At 36.8% G+C, this 20916-nt stretch overlaps 1 protein-coding gene across 1 annotated transcript in view; it reads left to right on the forward strand.

Annotated features, from left to right (window-relative positions):
• Positions 1-20916, forward strand: part of SPATA6 (spermatogenesis associated 6) — a gene marked incomplete at its 5' end in the record, with an annotated part of 45296 nt that overhangs the window by 11572 nt on the left and 12808 nt on the right. Inside the window, 6 exons of the mRNA XM_082314499.1 lie at positions 2722-2802; positions 5460-5738; positions 7381-7468; positions 9167-9207; positions 11002-11174; positions 20267-20366. Of these exons, the coding sequence (XP_082170625.1) occupies positions 2722-2802; positions 5460-5738; positions 7381-7468; positions 9167-9207; positions 11002-11174; positions 20267-20366 (762 nt within the window). The remainder of the gene's footprint in view (positions 1-2721; positions 2803-5459; positions 5739-7380; positions 7469-9166; positions 9208-11001; positions 11175-20266; positions 20367-20916) is intronic.

Here is a 20916-nt window from a genome sequence, read left to right on the forward strand (position 1 = left end):
CAGTCTCAAATGCCTCCATCTTCTAGTGTTCCCTAAGCTTTACTGGCAATTATCTCCTGCTAACTCTGTCAGCACCAAGCACTGAATGTGAATGCTAAGCAAAAGGGAAAGTGTTAAACAAGGTCTTGAGAACCCTTGCATTATTCCTATGCTAGTCAAGCCATGTTCTTCCTACATGAAAAGTTATTTATAGCTAGCTGAGATGTTGAGTATTTTTGACTGACAGCTGTGCTTCAGTGGCACTTTGATTCCCAAGAAATTTGTCTTTTATTAAAAAAATAAAGGTAGCAACAGCAAGGTTACGGTTGTGGAGTTCAGATAGGCAGTGACAAGCAGCGTCTGATTAACACTGCTAATCTGCCAGTTGGAAGGAATCCCAAGTTGAGAGGATCAGAACTCCTCCAGAAAATCTGGCACTTGGCTGATAATGTCTCTGGCTAAATGTCTTATGAGGCTTACAAACACAATACACATACAAGACGTGCCTCGAGTTATCTCTCCTGGTCCAGTGTTGCCCAGCTGAGGCTTTTGCTGGCTCTTCTGTATTTCTCTGCAACCCTTGCTTTTCAGAATTTGTTTAAGCCTTGACTGTTGGTGACTTCTTACAGACATTCTTATCTCCATTCCCCACCCTCATGCAGTATTCGCCCTGTTACTTAAAACAGTTTCTTTTTAGTTATGCTGTCTTTCATTAGCATACAAATACAAGACCTTGTATTATATTCATGTATACTTTTTTAAGCTACAGACTTGTACTCATGCTCCTTACAGTCAAAAGCACATATTAGACTTGTTTTCTAACTTGGGTTCTTCTAAATATGAACTACCTTTACAGTTTTCTTATGATCAAATTAATATTATGTCCATATCGCTTCTTTTTAATGACTGGTACAGAAGGACTGGCAAGACTGCTCAGGGCTGCAGGCACCACTAAGCCAGCGGCAGAGGAATAGATCCCACAAACTTTCTGGATGGATTTTCATGTTTGGGGCTATACGGCAGTCTTTACGTAATACTATATTGAATATCTTTCAGCAATCCCTAGTTTGGGAACTGCAGAAAACAGAACTCCTCCTCTGATTGCTTTTGACCTATAAGTTACTTTTGACATATCCATGCCTATGTATGTGAGTGCCATCCTGTATTCCCTCTCCACAAACCATTTCTTTGAAGAAACCATGGGTTTGTGTGATTTTTTTAGCTATGAGCATTTAACAATTCTGTAATCATTCTCAGTCTCTGTAAGAGCAGTAGTGCTCCGTTTTTGCTTTTTATAGAAGACTTACTAATTCTAATGTGTCCTTTTTTAGATTGTTAATAGCACTTGACAATTCATTAGTAATAAAAATGAGTTGATTAAAGATGGTCAGCTTTAAAATCTCTTTTATATGCCATAACTTGACTTGATTGAATCCTGGACTCTATTAATTGCTATGACTGAGCTTTCTTGGCATTTTTGTCATTTCATTTCCATAATCTAACCTGGGGCCAGGTCATATTCCCTTATGGGAAATCAGTTTCTGGTTAGGCAGGTGGTAGAGAATAGTTTCGTTCTGCAGTAGACTTCACTCATGAAGTTCCTGCTAAGTCTTAAGCATGTGGGGCAGAGTCACAAACAGACCAGCTCCTTTTCATTTCTCAGTGATTTCATGTGTTCATGTGCACAAATGCCCAGGCACACAGATGCCTCTGGGCAGCAAACTCTGTCCGTGTTGAAAGAAGAGAGGGTAGCAAGTTTTAAGGACACTTGATTCTCTCTTTGCTTCTACAGAGCTGTATGAGATACACATAGATGATTCCCACTTGTTTATAGCGTATGTGGCCTTTAGTTCTTTTATGCCTTTTTTAACGTTCCTGTTTTGGGAAATAATACTTGTGTGTCATAATCTCTGCCATTTACACCCAGTAAATTTTGCGTATGTTAGCCAATTCTAGCTAAATTTAACAGGAAGTAGAGCTCCCAAAGGTATTATGTTTCTAGGCACAGCTGAAGTAAAAGACGATGAGTTGAACAGGAACTGTTAGCCATGTAAAGATGGAAGGACCTGCTGGCCATTAGTACATGTGTGCTGGTTGACCAGGAGGTCCATTTGGACCCCACTGACTCCAAATTGGTTAAACTAGGGCTGCCTCTTGCCAGCCACATGTGTAAGAGGGGATTGAGAGGAAGTGGAACATGGTTACAGAACGGGGGAGACAATCCACAGAAATCAGACTTTGCTGTAATGGTTACAGAATAAAGGGGATTCTTAACCATACCGTTACAAATTAATAGTTATTTGCAGTGTAATTGACTAATTTTCAAAATGTTTTTACAAAAAAGATTGCACAATTGGGACTATTTATAAATAAGTTTCCAAAGTTAGCATTAATGAAACTTCTAGAGCATGACTGGAATTTTTATTGATGCTATATAGCATGGCATGAAAAATCTTTAAGAGTGCTTTTGACAAAGAAATGTATTGAAATGAAAGTCAGACCTTAATTGTTGTACGAAAGCAATATAATCATCTGTAATTGAATTGTCAGAAATGCAAATGTTAGCATCTTGACATTTACCATTGCTGTTCTGTCTTTCCTAATTATCTTTATTAAAGGCTGAAATTAACAAAGGAAATGGCTGAAAATTAGGAATGCTTTGTTACATTAGGTGACATTTACTTCTTTGATACCCTTTATCTTGAGTTGGAGCTTGATGTTCAATTATTGTCTCTCTTCTAGGGAATTGCACCAAAATTGAGATTTTCTACAAGCTCCCTTATTACAGAAAGTCTGTTAAGCTCAGGAAGGAGTCACATACAGGTTAGCATAATTTAATTGTTTGCAATTTAATTTCTAGATTTAATATTGATAGCCTTGGTTCCAATTTTTGCATGTGCTGCTCACTTCAAACTTTTCTCATTCTTTTGTTGTGGTTAAAGCAGTTGTCATGGGTGCTTGACAACTTGATTAAATTTTTAATCAAGTATGAGTAAAGAGTGGGTTTGGTGCATGACAGTAAATGCTGAGAATTCCTTGAATCTGAAACAATTATCAGCTGCTGTGTTCTATGATCAGCTGAAGTGTCAATCCCTGGTGTATTTGTAGGTGGGAAGATGCCTTCTCACCATTTCTTACTGACACTTAAAATTAAGGTGGGACAATGAAAGCTAGGTGAAGTCAGAGAAGGTACATTATCAAACAAACCAATTAATTTAATTGTTTTCCATAACAATATCGGTAACAGTAACGGAAATTAAGATTTCTGTTGAAAAGGCTGTCACCAGTATTAATCTGGAAATGCTGCTTCTGCAATGAGCAGAGTTAAAGGTGAAGTAGCTGAAGAGACTGGACAAAAAAAAAACCTCTCTGATGTGTTTGTTCATTTAGTAGCACTCTTCTCTGGTCTCACAGATTGAAATTTTGGTTGGGTTTCCTGGCACAAGCTGTCACATAAAGTTACTCTTACATCCTCCTTTTCATTTGCTAGATTATTGAAAAATGGTGCAGAATCATTAAAATGGAATAGTTTGTCAGGAAGTCTTGCATGCAAAGAGGGATAGGGGGGACTTTGACCTGTTTGTGGCATTGCTAATTAGTTCACTGAGAAGTTTCTTCCAAATTTAGCAAAAGAAATGTATTGAGACACTTAGGTAAAGAATAAAAAAAAAAAAAATCAGTGGAAATTGTCATTGTCAGAAAACTAGATTCACTGAAGGTGACTTCAATAAGGGCAGTGTGATTTAAAATTAAAAATGTCCTTAAAAGTATTTAATGTTATGAATGGCATATCAAATTTGCATGTGTTGCAGTGAAGGTCTGGTTTCATGATTGGTGTAAGCTAGAAGAAGCACAGCCTACTTCTGGTGAAATTGAAATTAGTCTTAGAGAATTTGGTCTGGTTTTGTTTGGGCCAGTTCCATTCCCTGGCTCACTACCAGCTGCACAAGTGCTAGTACAGGCATGAGAAAGGCAGTGGCATGAACAGTCTGTGTGATGCCAGATTCAAACTATGTTGACGCAAAACAAACACACAACCTCAGCCTCATTCGTTGTTGGGTGTAGAGGGAAAGGCTTGAAGGCAAGCCGGACATTTTATTTCTGGGTTCCTCTGAACTGAAGTAGTGCATGCAACATTCAGATTTATAAGTAATGTCAACTTCCTCAAGCTTGAGAAAGAATTTCTAACAGGAAGAAAAGTCTTGCTATACCCTTATTTTTGATCTTGACATGTGAATTTGGGCCAAACTTGACCAAAAAGCCTATTTATCCATACTGCGGTATTCAAAGTTAAAACATGCTGCTGACTAAGTAGCCTGATAAGAGTTGTATAATCTAGAGTGCCTTGACCTATAAAGCTTGTGGAGTAACTGAACGCTCATGTAGTGCCAGGAATTACAAAGGGATGGTAATGTATTTCAAACAGAACTTCAGTGTTGGAAACAGTCTCCCAGAATTTGAAATCAGTCACTGAAGAAGTTAATAGTTATTTGCAAGGGGTGTCAGTCCTGATTGTTAGGTAGGCTTTGCTGGTAACAACAACAAAAACTACACCACCATCACCCCCATCCTGTGTTGTGGGAAGGGAAGTGGTGAGGTTCGTTGTTCTTCCATTTTCCTTTATTCTGCTGTATGTAGGTATTTTAAAAGCAATATCAACTCAGAGGTAGACTTTTAAGGTAATGTTTGATAATGGTGTGATTTTTATAAATTTTAGCTACAAAATCCGTATTTCAGATGTCAAGTGCCAGTTTTATAAATAATCAGCTGTTTTGCCTCGTCTTTTGCAAAAGTATTCACATGATTTGAGAGGATCTTTAGAAGATGGTCTTTAAAGATTTGGGGGGGGGGGGGAGTGTGGTGGTTTGGTTTTTTTTGTTTTTGTTTTTTTTTTCTAAACATAGCTTCTTGATTATAACTAAAGAACTAGTAAATTCACCATGATCCACGAAAATATACATATCAGAGAATGGAATTACACTTCTTGTGAGGCTTTAGGCAACTATAAATGAATATAATTTAAACTATTAAGCAGGCTTCTATTTTAATTTATGTATTTTATTTTAAAGGATAAGAATTTTAAAAGATTAAAAAAAGTTTAAACAGATGAAAAAATGCTTCAAATCTGTGTATGCCCAATCCAGGTAAAGTTTGTGTTAAATGAACTTGTGACAAAATTCAATTTAATTTTTTACAGTCTCTGTACACTAACTGTGTGAGAAAGCTAATTGGGTAAGTATGAGATACAACCTTAACATCTAACATGTAGTAATGTGTGTTTTAACCTCCTTCTGGTTTCAGAGAAAATGGTAAATATGTTGTTGTTTTTAAAATTGCTGTGTGATTATAGTTTTGTGAGGGGAACATCAGCTGACATGCCGTTTATTTCTGTTAAAATTATTAGTTCCCTGTTTGCATTATTTTCAGTGATCTTTGTTCTGCATGCTGTCAAACCAGATAATTTCTCTTTTTCACTTTAGGGTGATTTGAATTGGGTACATCACTCAACCCCAAATGGAAAATTGCAAACAAAGTTACCAAAGAAAAATACTCTTTCACCTGAGAAAAGCAGGCACAGCTTAGCAACAAAGAACTACGAGCAGCCTACAATAGCTTCTAAATCACGTTCTCCATCTCCATACACAAAAAGACGAATGTGTGAGCTATCAGAAGAAGCCAGGCAACGACTGGCCCATTTAAACCTTGGTCCTTATGAATTCAGAAGAGAAACTGATAAACCTCCATTTGTAGTTAGACGGGTTTGTATTCTCTCCAAAGTGCTTCTAGCTTAAGCCTAGATCAAATATTGTTCTTTCACTAAATATTGCTCCAAAAATTCATTCAGCTCTTAGTTTAGATGAATAATTTTTCTCTCCTTAACAGTCTGTCACATAGTGATTTAAATGTAAAATTCACTAAAATAAAATTTCTTTTATCTGCGTTAGTAACAGACAAAGATCAAATTCTTTCATGAATATCTTGGTTAAATTCTCTGAGGCCCCATTTCTTTTCTTCCAGCGCACTAGACAGGATAATAGGTGTATAAATTCAGCTTGGAAGTAATTGATATTAGTATTAAAAATTCCTGAATAAGACTTTAAAGAAAGAATGTCTAGTCACATTACGAACATTTACACTTCCTCTCTCTCAACGTTTTTTATGTTGGCATCCTATGATCTTTGAAACACTTCCTTTGCTCAGAGCTACCTCTCTAACACTTTGACTCAGGGTTCATAACCATCCTGATATTAGCACCCACATAAGGACTTTTTGCTAACCATACATGAAAAATTGTTCTGAAATTAGGTACTTAAAGAAACTGCATTTAAGTGCTTTAATATGAAGGGGCCAGATTTCCTAGCCTCTTGGAGGATCATATTCTCATATATTTTTTTTCCTCTTTATTTTTCTTATGATTGCAACAATCCTTTATTTTTAGAATACCACTTTGAACGCATAGGGGCAGAGATGGGATTGTTCTGATTCTGTGCTATGACATTATGATTTGGCTACAATTCCAGACACTTGTCACCGCCATTGAGATAATTTAGTTTTTAACTAGTTCGCTTCTCACTTTATTTATTCATTTTTTCTACTTTATGTACAAATGAATTAATAATATCTTGTCAAATTTTAAAATTCTTTTCCAAGTTTTATTCTACATATAGGTACCTTTTAGAAATTCAGATTAGCCTTAATTAGCCATTAATCATTCATCAACCTACTGTGTATCTCTCACATATTTTTCTTTTAACTCCTTTTAATCAATTCTTCTGTTTTTTGATCTATAGGTGAAGTTCACAGTTTAATTATAGCATCTTTAAACACTGATTATTGATTTTGATTGCTTGGTTATGTTTGTACAAAAAAGGAAAAAGCTTGTCTCTTAATGTACCATATCCTGACTGTCGTGCCAGTTCTAGATTGAGAATGCTCCTTTTAGGGCATCTTTACTGCTGAGGACTCTTTTGGCCTGGAGATTTTGTGTTACGTGAAGTTTAAAATGAGATGATGTTAAATGTAACTTTTTTAATTAGGAAAAGAGTCAGCTCTCTCTTAGCAAGATCTGAACTGTTTGGAATAAGTATGAGATACCAAGAATTGTTTAAAAAGACTGCAGACATTATAGATGAAGGAGAAACTATCTGCATTTTTTTTTTTTCTTTGAACAATATGATATTCAAAGTTTTCTAGACCTTTCTAGTACTGTTTTTGTTTATGCACAGTAATGCTAATAATACACATAATATGAGCAAAGTGTTGTGAAAATAGTTTTAAATAATATTTAAATAAGAATAAAATATTTCAGAATGGACTAGGTGTGATTTTATGAACGAAAACAGAAAAAAATAGAAATTCATGCATCTGATACTGAGCATTTTAACAGTATTTTTGCTTCAGGTTGAACAACCAAGTCCTGGTATTAAACTTCATACCTGGTGTCCCACACGAGAAAGCACAGTGGAAGCCTGGACCAAGGTAGACCATGGTCAGTATTTTCTACTATGTATCTCACTAATGCTTTTGTTTTCTGCAGTAGTTTAGTGAGGTTATTTTGTTTGGGGGTGTTTGTTTTGGTTTTTTAGTTATTAAAGAGTCAGTCTATAATGCAGAAAAAACTGTTCTTTCTTCCTAGGAGTAGGAAGAATACTGAATAAGCTACTGCTGCAAAAGGTGGTTTTGAATAGTTCTTTACCTCATGAAACTTGGAACATAGTTCTACATGATATGAAAGTAGGAGTAGAAAATACCAAAGCCCAGGCGAGTGCTCTGTTTCACTCCACTTGTTTTGATGAGTTGGATAGTGGAGCAAATCTGCACCAGAGTGTCTGGGTGTGTTGATCAGGCTTGGAGTATTGATCATTTTGAAGTTCAAGGGCTCTGTTTCTTCAAAAATGAATAATGTTTATTTCAGCAGTATTTGTGAATAGTGGATCAGTGACTTACCATTATTAATGAGCATGCAGGATGTGCTCTAAGATCTGCTTCAGCATTCATTGGTATCAGTAAGTGAGGGTTTAATAAAAGATGCGGGACCAGAAATTTAAGGAAGTACCCTAAAACTTGATTTTATTGCGTGTATCTGGCAATATGAGGATTTTAATGAGTCTCATCAGTATTTGTTTGTTACGTGTGCTCTACCTCTTTTTTTATTGTGCCTCCTCACTAATTATAAATTGTTATATAGCAAATCATTATGAACTTGTTATTTAACGTTTGTTCTTTGTAGTAGCACTGAGTGTAGGGTTTTAAAGGTTTCGCATTCCCTTTGGGGTCATACTTACCAATCTGTAGTAGCTGGATAATGTAACAGACCTATTATCATCTGATACCATTGCATACTTACAAAATGAGTTGATGGTTTCTGGCGAGTGGTTAGGAGACTGAAATCTACCTCACTATTAATATCCAGAGAATTCACTGGTCACCTGCCTGTGTCTTGAGGCTTACCTGTAACTTCTGAAAAAAACAGATTCCTAGGATTACAAGTCTTAATACTGACAGTACAGTTTAGTCCTTTTTTGCTTTTGTGCAGGTAGCTAATAGAGGGATGTCTTTACATTGCTGTGCAACAATGGGTCACAGTATGAGGGTTGTTCAGTACAGACTGATATAACTGATCAAGAAGCCAGGCATAATTTAATGTCAGTCCCTCAGGGATGAGGTGCATATTGACATTGGTGGAACATGCTAACCTGGTATGGATAGTTTCCCCACCTATGGTTCCATGGGCTTTGTACTTGTGTTTGTGGGTCAGTGGTGAGGGAAGGAGTGATAGAAGGAGGGAGAGGGGGTCATTGGGAAGCTTTTCAGAAAAGATCAGTAAGGTAGTGTAATGTATATAAGAATTTTTGGGAATGCTAGAGCTTTATTTTATATTGATTTGGGCAATTAATAGCTTAACAAAATGTGCCGCTTCTGTCTGTGCAGAAGACGGTGCTTCCACGGATTCATTATTATAAACATTGTATTCCATTAAATGTGAAGTCATTGTTTTCAGCTAAAGGAAGTGATTTCCTGAAATATTCTGAGGAGACTGTTTAGAATTTCACGATGTCTAATAGTAAATTGCTTTAGTACTGTTTGGGAGGAGAGGTAAGCTATTTTGTAAAAGATTTCATAAAATTTAGGACATTCGGATTTTCTTTTGAATTTCTTCTGGGATGCACCTTTTTTCTTTCTCCAGATCCTTCTCTTCTTGGCAGCTACAGACCCAAGAAAGCCAAAGTGAGTACTTTGAAGTGCTATTGTTTACAAATTGTTTTTTGGGAAGCTCTGAGTGAGAAGGATTACCCTGTGTAGGTATTTTTGAAACTTTATCTACTGTAGTATCAAAAGCAAGAAAAGGGACGTTTTAAATCTTATCTAACCTGGTTGAGGCCTGCTGACAGATTATTTACAAATAGAAATGTGAAACTTTAAGATACTGATGCCTGTAGGTACAGAACTTGCTTCTCCTTAGCATTAAGGCTTGTAACAAGGGTCTAGATAGAAGAGCCTTTACAGGCAGTTTGCATTTGCCTTCCCGGTCATTCTGAGAGCACACTTCATTCCAGAATTGTATGCAAAGGTAGCACTGGTACAACAGACAAGCCACTGTTCTGTTATCCTTGCTTTTTCAGATTTTAGCTGCTTTGTGTGTTAAATGGATCCGAAGATTAATGTCAGAGTTCCTTTGTTTTTTGGTGTTTTTTATTCTTTCCATCCTCATTTAGTTGGTTTTGCCTGTGTTCCTGAAGTACTGCAGAAATTTTGGATTTAGGCACTTCATTATGTATGCCCTCTTATATTTCCTAATGGCTGGGAAAACTGATGATAACAGAGAGGAGGAAAGAAGGGGAATTAAAAGGATAAACGTTGATATATGTTAAGTGCAGTTTTGTCAGACTCTAAGCTTTTATTACTAAGGATTGCAGTTTTGCATACCATGTGAGACTAATATTTTGTGCCACTTCTGGATTGTTCCATGGCTGTAAATGAGAAACTCTAAAGAAAATAGAGAATTTCTGCTAAATATGTCAAAATTGGGTTTTTGTGGGTTTTTTTTAATGATGTCTATTTTAAGGTTATGTTGTCCCCCCTCATCCCTCTGCCCCTCAGTGGGAAAGTAGATTTTAGGAGCAGTCATTGTTTGGAGAATGCAGATTTTAGGAGCAGTCATTGTTTGGAGAATGCAGATAGCTGAGCTACAGGTTAATTCATCATGTTCTTGATGTTTCTAATCATTTGTGATTCTCACATTCTCTTCAGCCCTGATTTTGTATCTTTGTCTTGCCAGAAGCATAATATAGCTTTGTTTAAGAGGAGCTGTTTCAAAGCTGAGGAAAGAAACCCTGCAGCCTGGAAAGAGCTAATGAATAACCTGATTATTGTTGGTCTGGTTTTGTTGTGATTTTGTTTTTGTTTTTGTTTTGGTTTTTTTTTGTGTTTGTTTTTTTTTTTTTTTTTTTTCTCCTCAGCTTTGGGAAACAGCTCCTGTAAAAGTCCCCGTTCCAGGTAAAAGGGGGAGACATTTTAGTGGTATGTTCAGGTTAAGAGGAACTATGAAAGGAGTAACTAGTATAGTGAAGAGTGAGTAGAAGATGAGTAGAAGGGTCTGAGTTTTCCCTTGAGGAACAGCAAATAATGAGGGGAAAAAAAGTCTAAGAACAAGTGTTCCCACAGTGAGGAGAGGTCTGAGGTTTGTGTTGCTTAGACTTTCAGGCATCATTCCAAATCTGTGAGATTCCTGGAAGGGGTAAGTCTTTAAATTTTGCAGTCAGAAAAGGTGATAAAAGGCCTGTTACACTAGACTTTGCCATAAGGTGGTGTGTTAGATACCAACAGAGTCCTCTGACACTAATTGATTTAATTTAAACCAGGGCTCTTTCTATGAAATGAGGGTCCTTGTTCTTTCCCCAGCAGGCAGATATTCCTGTATGTGCAGCCTTTAACCTTTTGGTCTGAAAAATAAAAACATGAAAACTGTACATCTTGATATTCGTAATAAATTTTAGCAAGATTTGGTGGGGTTTTTTACAGGCAAAATCTACTCATGGAAAAGACTTTGACAGTTCCGATGTTTGCCATGAGGATGCGATCTCAGGTCCGCCCAACAGACAGTCCTGTTCTGGTTCATTAGAGCATTCAGCACCTCCAGCATTTCAGAAGCATTCTCTAAGTTCTGTGCTAAATCGATCTTCTCTAAGGGAAAGGTAATGACTTGGTTTTGTTTGTGAAGTTCTGGAATTATTAACATGAGCAGATGATAACAGTACTTGCATAACTATAGTTTGCATGTTTGGAGGCGTGCAGGCTAAAGAGACTGAAAAATCTTTCCCCAACAACTGTGGTGGTGTTTGACTTTTCCTCAGGTGCTGTGTTTTCTATCACCTCGCTGCTTAGCGAATACAATCCTAATAATATGTCAATGAAAACTGTCTTTGACATCTCTGTTGCTAACCTTCTCTGAAACAACCAAGCCACAGATTTCAGGATGCCAATGTCTGTCTACAACAGAAAGTACTTAAATAAATAAATAATCACTTTTTCAGAGGCGGTTAGACTCTCAGGAACGTAAATATAGATACATGTCAAGTAGGCTTTATGGGAAGTACTTGGAAACCTTTTTTCCTTCTGACTGTTGTTCAGCCTAGTGTTTGTAAGCACATACTTGTGGCTATTCTGTAGTCTGATGTGTGATTAGGGTGCGTAACACACTTGGGCTAGCTTTAATCTAGTCAATGTATTATTTTCCAATCTTTTTGCTTTATTGACATCCTAAGATGTTGTTTTGTTTGAATTGAAGTGTGGGCCTCTGCAGGAATTGTGTGTATATTATTTGCTATATTTAAACTAGTTTTCTTAGTAGTCTCTACTGACCCCAGTGGGGTTGGGGTGGAGACAGTTTCTAATATCCCTTAGTTCAGTGGATTTCAATCCCTGGGTTAATATTTTGGGCAAGCCTTGCAGCTTCAGTGTCTTATGAGGGTGGGATGGAAGAAGTGTCAAAAAGCAACGGGTTTTTTTCATGCTTAAGTCCTCCAGTCCTTCAAGGAGAGTATTCCCTACCTCCTGCTGAGTAGAATGTGTACTTGGTGCACAATGCTTCTACTGTACATTCAGTTTAGTAAGTTACTAGATGGCTTTCTGGGAGCAGAAAAACTACATACAAGGCTGGGCCTGAATAAGTGAATAAATAAAATAATTGGGAGAAGCTGAGTATCAAACTGATGTCCTGCCCTAAATGCGGAAGTGTTTGCTGAGTCCCTACTTGGAGATGTACTTTGGTGGCTAGTTCACACTTGTTCCTGGCTGTTTCATCCTTGATACCACTGGTACCTCAGTTAGTTAGTCAATGCTTGCAGGGTGCATTTTATAGCCTACACACAGCCTAATGCTTTTTTTCAAAATTGAAAAATTGTCTCAGTTTGTTTTCTTTAAAAAGAAAAATGACAGATGGCAGGTGGGGATTGAATTTTTAATACTTTTAAAGATCAAGTTGGTGTTTTAACATCTTTCTGTGCTTGAAAACTTGCTTGTTTGTTGTTCTGTGTAATAGTATTTCTTGAGAACCGTTATACAGAGATTAGGATGTATCTGGGGTTTGGAGGAGGTTTCTTTGTCATCTTGTCTACCTCCCCACTCTCTCCTGACATTGTTTGTGCATTAGTTACCCGTGTCTGGGGAAGAGATATTGTAACAGTGACTTTTTCATCCTTCTTTTTTCAACTGGACTCCTTGGAGGGGGGGTGTAAATTTTAAAATTGATTATATTTAAAGCTGACAGGGTCCCTTATATTGATAGCAGGAAGGTCTTGTATGTTGTGAGCTGCTGTTACATGCACAGTAATTTAGTCATCTGCCAGTTAATCTCGAAATTATCTAAATATTCTTGCTTTTTCTCTTTATGAGGGCCTCTCCAGAAGAGATTTGTGATCTTGTGAAATTATGTTTTTTCTTCTTATAAGAAAAAGTGTTCTCAGCTCTTTAGAGATGTAACATCTCTTTATGTTAAAGATGTAAGCATTTGCTTTTGTCATCAGAAAAAATTCAAAATGAGAAGGTAAAGGGCATAGTCTAAAAAATTTGATCTCTCTTTCATGCTGCTGAGATAACAATGGCTTTACCTGACTGTATACTGAGAGCTATAGTTGGAATGACAAACATGGATCAGAGGTCAATGTTTGGAAATGCATGCAAACGCTGCTGTTCAGATCATAGAAATACAGAGAAAATCAGTACTACTGAAAGTATACCAGCGTTAGTGTATTTGCAAGAATAGAGAGTCTTATCTCACAGTATTTGGTGTTTATTTCCTCAATTTTATTTTGAATTACAAAGACAAAGAGCCTAGCATATCCAAGCTATTTTTTTTTTTAATGCTAGTCAACCCACAGTCAATATGAAACTTGACTCGCCACCTCAACCTTTAGTTCCCCTTTTTCCCTTTTTTTAAAAAAAGAGCGTGAAGCGAATATCTGCCTTCTTGGGAGTATTTCCCAGAGCACTGCTGAATAGTTGTTAAGCCACTGCAATACTTTTCAGTGATACAGAAATTGGGGCCTTGCAAAAGGTCCTCGGAGCCCTTTTTCTAGCAGTTTCCAGTCCCTTTCTGTGAGCCTGCTAGAGAGACCACAAATCAATCCTCTCCCCTTTCCCACTGAGTTTAAGCCAGAAGCAGAACTGCAAATAGATTTACTGCTGAACAAGTCGGCAAAGTTTTGAATATCTATTTTTCATACTTTATTTTTACGCTTTTTCATTATTTAGGTTACCTAAGGAAAGCATTTGCTAGTGTTGCAAACTGACACTAAGCAGAGCGATGTGGCTGTACAACTATTTCTCATTTTGATCGTAGCTCCTGGGCAGAGCAATGGTACATGCACACTCTTCAGTTCCTGCCCATGATGTGTGGCCAGCTTCAGTCAGTGCAGGTGACTTGCCCTACAGACCGGTTGGTTGTGCATAGATAGGTATCCTTTTGTGCATGCATAAGTATCTCATACGCTTTGTGAAAGAGCATTAGCACTATATTCTCTCAATGCTGCTGCAGGAAAGCAGAATTCAAGTCCAGTCCTTGCTTTCATAGTGCATGTACATCCTCATGTGCTCCTGGAGGATGGTGTTTTTCTTGGGACTTACAAGCTAAGCATTCCTTGCAGCACTGAAACCTGCAGCAAAGTACCTTTCCTAAAGAAAAGGAGAAACAGTGAGGTGGATTCTGTAAGGTAATGACAGAAGTCCTCTGAATGGAGCTATCTGCTAGCAAAAGAGAAGTTCTTTTCTCAAGAGACTGCAGCAATCACAGGAGTATTTGACCGTTTCTGTTATGTTGAGAGGCAAAGCTACTTCTCATGCATTTGGGATCAAAGGATTCTTTTTCCTACTCCGGACATGGCAGGCTTCTGCTTTTGTTTTTTATCATTGATCTGAAGAATAAGCGTTTCCAGAGTAAAGTCCAGCTTGACGTCTTTTTTATGTTCTCCTGGTTATACTGCTAATATGTGGTCTTACCTACTCTAAAATTTAACAAAAATTTAAGTTCTGTTTGAAGTAAGACAGAAGTTAACTGTATGGATCAGATGCCCTTCTGTAATATTCCTCTATTGTTTTACTACCATCTTTTTATGTTATATTTTTCAAGTACTAGGGAAATACCAGCATGAAGTTAGCTATTACTAATGATAGGTATAATGATAGATACTAATGAAAGACTAGATCCTATGTGGAGTCCTTGAAAATGCCAGTTATCAGAAGCTTTGGCTTCAGTGATCTTGAAATGTCATCCCAGGATCTTGGGTACTAGTTTTGTTGCATAGCAAAATCCAGACCACAGGTAGTTGACCTAATATTTTAGAGAGTGGCATGCATCCTAAGACAGGGTTTACTTCTGTGAGAGTGTGTTTAAATCCTGAGAACTTTCTACTACAAAGTGGAACACTGAAAAATTTAGCAGACTTCTTAGAAAAAAAGCTTGCTCTAGGGAGAGGCTGCAGCTGGGCTTCCTGTCTATTTATAGCTATTTAAAAGTCATTATTTCTGATTTTTTGGAATTTACTTTGGTAGTAAGGTTGTTCTTGAATCTTCTGGGTTTATCAGTCTCACCTCTTGGGGAAGTTTCCTTATTTTGCATTCTTTAAGTTAACCTCTGGAATTCAACACTTGAAGATCAGTTATTTCATACTATATTCTGCAAAACTGAGCAGTACCTAAGCCTTGTTTCATATTTTTGACTGACATCTGTACTATTTATCATCTTCATTCAGTAGATTTTGCTGCAGCAGTAGGTAAATTTGAAATTGATTGCTGTCAAAGCTGTTTTGTGTATAAATGAATAAATTCAGAGACAATGGAAGGTAATGGAAAAGCTTCCAAAGAGGATAAGGAGGTGCAGCCCATTTAGGATATACTAAAGATTTAGTACCAGAATGACTTGAACCGTTTGGGGGCAACTGCTCAGCTAGAGTATTGGTCCTTCCTTGAAATCTCAGAAACTGACTGCCACATGGGATTTACTTTTTACGTGAGGATGATGTATCTTGCCCCAGTTTTAAGGACTAGATATGAAGCTTAGGAGGGAAAAGAAAGCACTTACATGCAGTGCTGAGTTTTTAAATTAGTATCTCTAGTGCTTCAAGGCCTAACTGTAAACAGAGCTTTTGAAAGTAAGAGAAACTATTTAGAAAGGATGAGAAATTTTTACTTTTTAAAAAATTCTTACTGAAGAGGGAGAGCAAATGGGTACACAGCTGAAGCTGTCAGCTTCTGCTTCCAAATATATAGGCTGCTGTGCTTTGATTTAAGGCCTTGTCTATGTGTAATTGTTTCTGCTTCATAGTAGTATCCTGGCATTGTGAAAGCAGCATACTTCTTCCACTTAAAATCCTTGCATTCTTACAGTATTTGTATTTTGATATGTTTTCATTACAATTCAGGAACTGGTATGTACCAATACAGTCTCTAAAACACTTTTGCACTGGAATAGCTGCATCTACACTAAGGTTCATAGCCATCAGTCATTTCAAGAAAAAGCAAAACAAAATTGCATTCTTTACTAAGTAGACCAGTAAAGCTCTTAAGTGTAGCCCAGCCTTTTTAATGTGCCTCCACACCGACCAGTAGGCGCTGAGAACCAAGTTCATCGTACTGAATTGCTACTTCATGTCCTCTTAAATGAGAATAAAGCAACTTCTCCACTTACTGTGAATGCTGCATAAATGCCTACTTGGATATAAAATCTGTGAGGTTTATTTCTATTTCAGAATTAAATATATTTGGTTTTCTTGAGAATCTCTTTTGTTCCATGTATAAGTTCTTGCAGACTGTGGTTTTTCAGGTTATACTTAGCTTTAAGAGTTCTTTCTTCCTCTTCTCCCCAATTACAGTAGCGTTCTCTCCAATTGTCAATCTAGTACTACAGTACTTCATTGATTTCTGTCCTCTGATAGTTTGACCTTGTATGTGGTTTTGCTCAGTGTGAAGTCTGTGTCTTTGAAGCTGATGAATTCTTCATAGAGGCCACATGCACAGAGTTGTTCACAAGGCTGGGAGGTGTGACGATGGGGGAAGGGGTCACGATAGGCATTGCAAATATTCTGCAGTAGGCTTTTGCATTAATTCTACTGATATAAAATGTATTAGTATCTCCTGCTGAAATGTGGTATTAGCATTTTTTGCTATGTGCAAGTGGATGATTGGATTGTCTGACATTTGAAAATACTTATTTATTGCAGCTCTCAAGTTCGCAAGCTGCTGTTTGACTAGAGTACATGGGTGGTTGTATCCTGTTTGTATTTCTAATGGAGTTTTTCATCTTAATGGATAAAAGATAAAATTATACATGAAAATAACTTTAATCTTTAGCACAATCTATATGCTTTTTTTTTTTCATCAAGGTAGATGTTGTCTGCATGACCTTAAAAAAAATCCTTATCTCATAAAAGAAAATAAATGCCTTTAGTCACATTACAAGGGAAAATGGTTCTGTTTCCTTGATCGTACTCGACACAACATCTTTGAAATTAATCTTGAGAAGTTCTCTGATTGATCTGGCTTTTTCTAGGTCACTGAGCTGTATTTCCAAAGTGTTTATACAATCTATTGGAATCAATAAACAATTTAAACTGATGTAACTGCAGAATGTTTGCAAGTCCCGGGGAAAATTGAAAGTATGACAAAGAATACAGCTGTAGAAGTTTATTTCGTTTATCAGGACAAACAGTCATTGAAATGAAATGACTTTCCTTTCAACATTGCAATATGATAGTGACACCTTAATCACATAAATAAGTAGCTAGTCATTTTAAAAACTCGTTATTGGTGATTTTGGGCAAATGGAATCCCTTTATTTATACTTTAAGAAGCTGTGCTCTAAAGCCTGTTTTATAAAATATTTCCAATAGGAGAGTTAGAGTATCATAAAAAGGTTTCACTTCAGATTATGGTTGTTACATTTCAGGCACAATTCTATTTTAGTTTGAGTTTTGGCTGGTGTAAATATTAACATTATGACTTTAAATGTGGGTTAGACTCTGTAGTTATTACTAAAATTAGACAATAACAATACTAGAAAACCTAATTAAAAAGGAGCTGATACTGTTTTTAATCACACTTAAGGTTTTGATGGGTTTTTTCCTCCCCCCCCACCCCTTTTTTTGGGAGGAGTTGTAAATTGTTTGGGGTATGTGTGAATGGCTAACATTTCTTATACCACAGCGCACACTAGTGGATTGATCAATAAAATCACCTGAAGAATGAAATCTAATACTTCTTGAATTAAGTGCTTAAATCTTCTTCTTGCAGACATAGCCATGTATTTTCTAAATGAATACAATAGCAAGCTGGGTTTTCTTTTTTCCAAAAGTAAATACATTTATCTCCAAGGATATTTGTAAATTTAAGATTAATACCAATGATCTGAAATCTTACATACGAATTTCATAAAATTTATTTCCCAAAGGCAATCTATTCCAACTTCTCTTCTCAGTGCCAGCAACCTGGATGTTGGAAGAACAGCAGCTGCTGTATAAATAAGAGAAAATGCCATGACTTCATGAGTCTATTTTTTATTTGTCAAATGGGAAATGACTCACTCTTACTGCATCTAGGATGCAGATTTTTAAACATGCATTTCGTAGTTTTTTTTAATATTAGTAAATGTTTGTAAATGCTAATGGGAAGTTGTAAGATGATAGTACTACTCCAGCCCCTTTCCTTTACCTCTCTTTTTTAATTAAAAAAAAAAAAAAGTTTTTTTCAAAGCACTGCTAGAGATAGAGCACATGCATTGTCATGCAGTACATCAAACTGGGTTTGACTGTTAAGGAAATTAATGTTCCTGCCTGCTTAAGGGACTTAGACTTCTCTTTCTTTAAAGGCAATGCTTTCCTCCCCTAACAAAATTCACAAACCGTTTTGCTTTCTTTTAGGGAAAGTTATGCGAGATCTTGCAGCACAACAGATCGTTAGATTCTAGCATGCAAAAGAATTGAACAGTATGGATTTGCCATACATGCTGTTGGGTTTGAAATTAATTGTAAATGTTCAGGATGCTAATATGAATGTTATAGCCAGCTTTGTGAAGATTCTTGCCTGTAGTGATCCAAAGATAAACAACGTCAAATGTCATTAGAAATATGGAACATACATCCCCCTATAGATTATATGATTCATCCTTCCAATATTGTGTCATTTCTTGGCACCCTCTCTTGAAGAAAAATAGAAGCATTCAGAAATAGATGGTTTGATTTAAGGAAATAGGCTGAAAATATTGGAGCTCTTTAGAACAGAAGGAGGTATTTCAGAAAGGTAAGTAATGATAAGTGAGTCCAAATAAGTTGATTAGTTACAAGAAAATAGAAGAAAGTTACTCAAAAGCAGAGAACTGGTCACTTCCTACTTATGTTTCTAGCTCTCTCTGGTAATAGAAGGAATGATCCAAAAGATTGCAAAGTGCTCCCAGCCCTGCTTGTAACCTTCAAGACAGCTTGGCATGTCCCATTTTCAGGATCCTGCTTCCATTAATTTTAACATCGCCAAGTTCCTTGTTTTGGACTGAATCTTTCTATGTGTACTTGGTTTGTTCTTTTTGGAAGGAGCTGTACAGTTCTTTAGCTGTATTGAAATTTCTGGAAGTTTGATGAAGGTAAACTAAGCCAGGCACAATGAGATTGGAGATTTCAGAGACTGGATAACGCAGGGAATGTGATGAATTGGAGAGAAGAGGGCAGAAGGGCTTGCAGTCTCAGTCCCACAAACCCACCCAGAGCCCAGTGTAGCATCTCAGGGTTCAGAGTCATGATGTTTCTCCGTTGCACCAAATTTGTGAAGCCAACTATTGAAGCATGTTGCTGTTTCTTGTGCTCCTAGTCCACCCAGAGTACGGCAGCTCGCTACTGCTGTTGGCTGCTGTTCCATTAGCTCAAATTGCAGCGGTATGGCTTGCCAGCTCACAGCTTCCCTGGTGACCCGCGTTCATATTAACATGATACCACATCATGAGTTTTTATTTTCTTGGTGCAAAGTCAGGTTCTCAGAGGTTAGGAAACATTGAAATGAAGATGCACAATCTTGATTTGGTACTCTGTTTCTATCCACTGTGATGAGATTGTGTAAGCAAGCATTTCATAACTTTTCCCCAATAATTCTTTCCTTATGTTGATCTCTTTTCGTCTTTTTCTTTCGTTTGTTCGTTGGTCTTTTTCTTTCGTTTGTTTGTTCGTCTTTTTCTTTCGTTTGTTTGTTCGTCTTTTTCTTTCGTTTGTTCGTCTTTTAAAAACAATTCATTTTTGAGTGTACTAACATGTGGAGGTTGGTGTGTAAATGATCTGGTTCTTAAAATCTTAGTTGCCTTCCTTAACAGTCTGAGAATAACTATTGATGTGAAATTTCTGCCAGCTTCTGAACTTGCTGAGAAGGCTGAGGTTGTTTGGTTTTTTTGTTTTTTTGTAATGTGGAAAAAAATGTGCTGCAAAACATAAAAGGGTAAAATCTAAAAGTGGCTGTTGGTTTTAAGTCACTCCTATCAAGCAAGCTACCTGGTTTTTAATGTAAAAAAGCAGCTTAAAATGCAGTTCCGTCTTGTGAAATAGAGATTGTGACTTTGCATTATTTTTAACTCCATGGGCTTTCCAATTTGCATGCATTGGGGTTACCTTCCTGTTGATATTATTCAGTGAAAAGAACAATACTTAAAAATACTTAAATACTTAAATACTTAAAAAAAAAAAAATCTGAGTCAAAAGCGTGTTTGAGCTTTTCAACAAGAAAATATTTCTTCTGTTTGTTTTTCCTCTTTCTCTTGCAGATTTAGCTCTGGTTGGCCTTCACCAGCAAATGGAGATGAGATCCATAAAAGAGTGAAAAATATTTTAAGGACACACAGTGCTAGGCAGCGCCTAATATTTGTAAGTTTGACTGCAAACTAAATCCTTTCTTTTCTCCAAGATGACTGAGGAAGAGAAGTGTGCCTATAGTCTTGGATTTATTATAATGTTGTCCTTTGAGGCAGCCTTGATTGTAGAAATATGGATTCAGTATATAAGCTGAACTGTTTCACACTGATTTCAGTAGCCTCCTTATGTGTAGCCTTTATGGACAGCTGGTATAGGTAACCCTTTCATGGGGTATTGAGGACAATTATGGGGTTTTTTATATCTGGTTCTCCACTTCCAATTTAAGCAAAAAATGTTACAGATCTGTAGAACATCAAGGCTTAACATGTTGTGCAGCTGCACATCAGCAGCTGCTTGTGTCCAGCTGTTTGTAGAGCTAATATTATTCTTCAGATGTGTGCATTTTTCCCTTAATTACCTGGCTTTCAATGAACAGAGCTCTTTATCTAATGAGATTATGCCTGGGATCAGAATATTTTGTCCTTGAGTCTGATGGAGTTTTGAAGTGTGGTTTTAGACAGATAAAAATTTTTGCTATTGCGATTTATAAGAAACCCAGTTG

This window comes from Platalea leucorodia (assembly GCF_965183815.1).
Source record: "Platalea leucorodia genome assembly, chromosome: 5".
In the NCBI taxonomy this organism is placed as follows: domain Eukaryota; kingdom Metazoa; phylum Chordata; class Aves; order Pelecaniformes; family Threskiornithidae; genus Platalea; species Platalea leucorodia.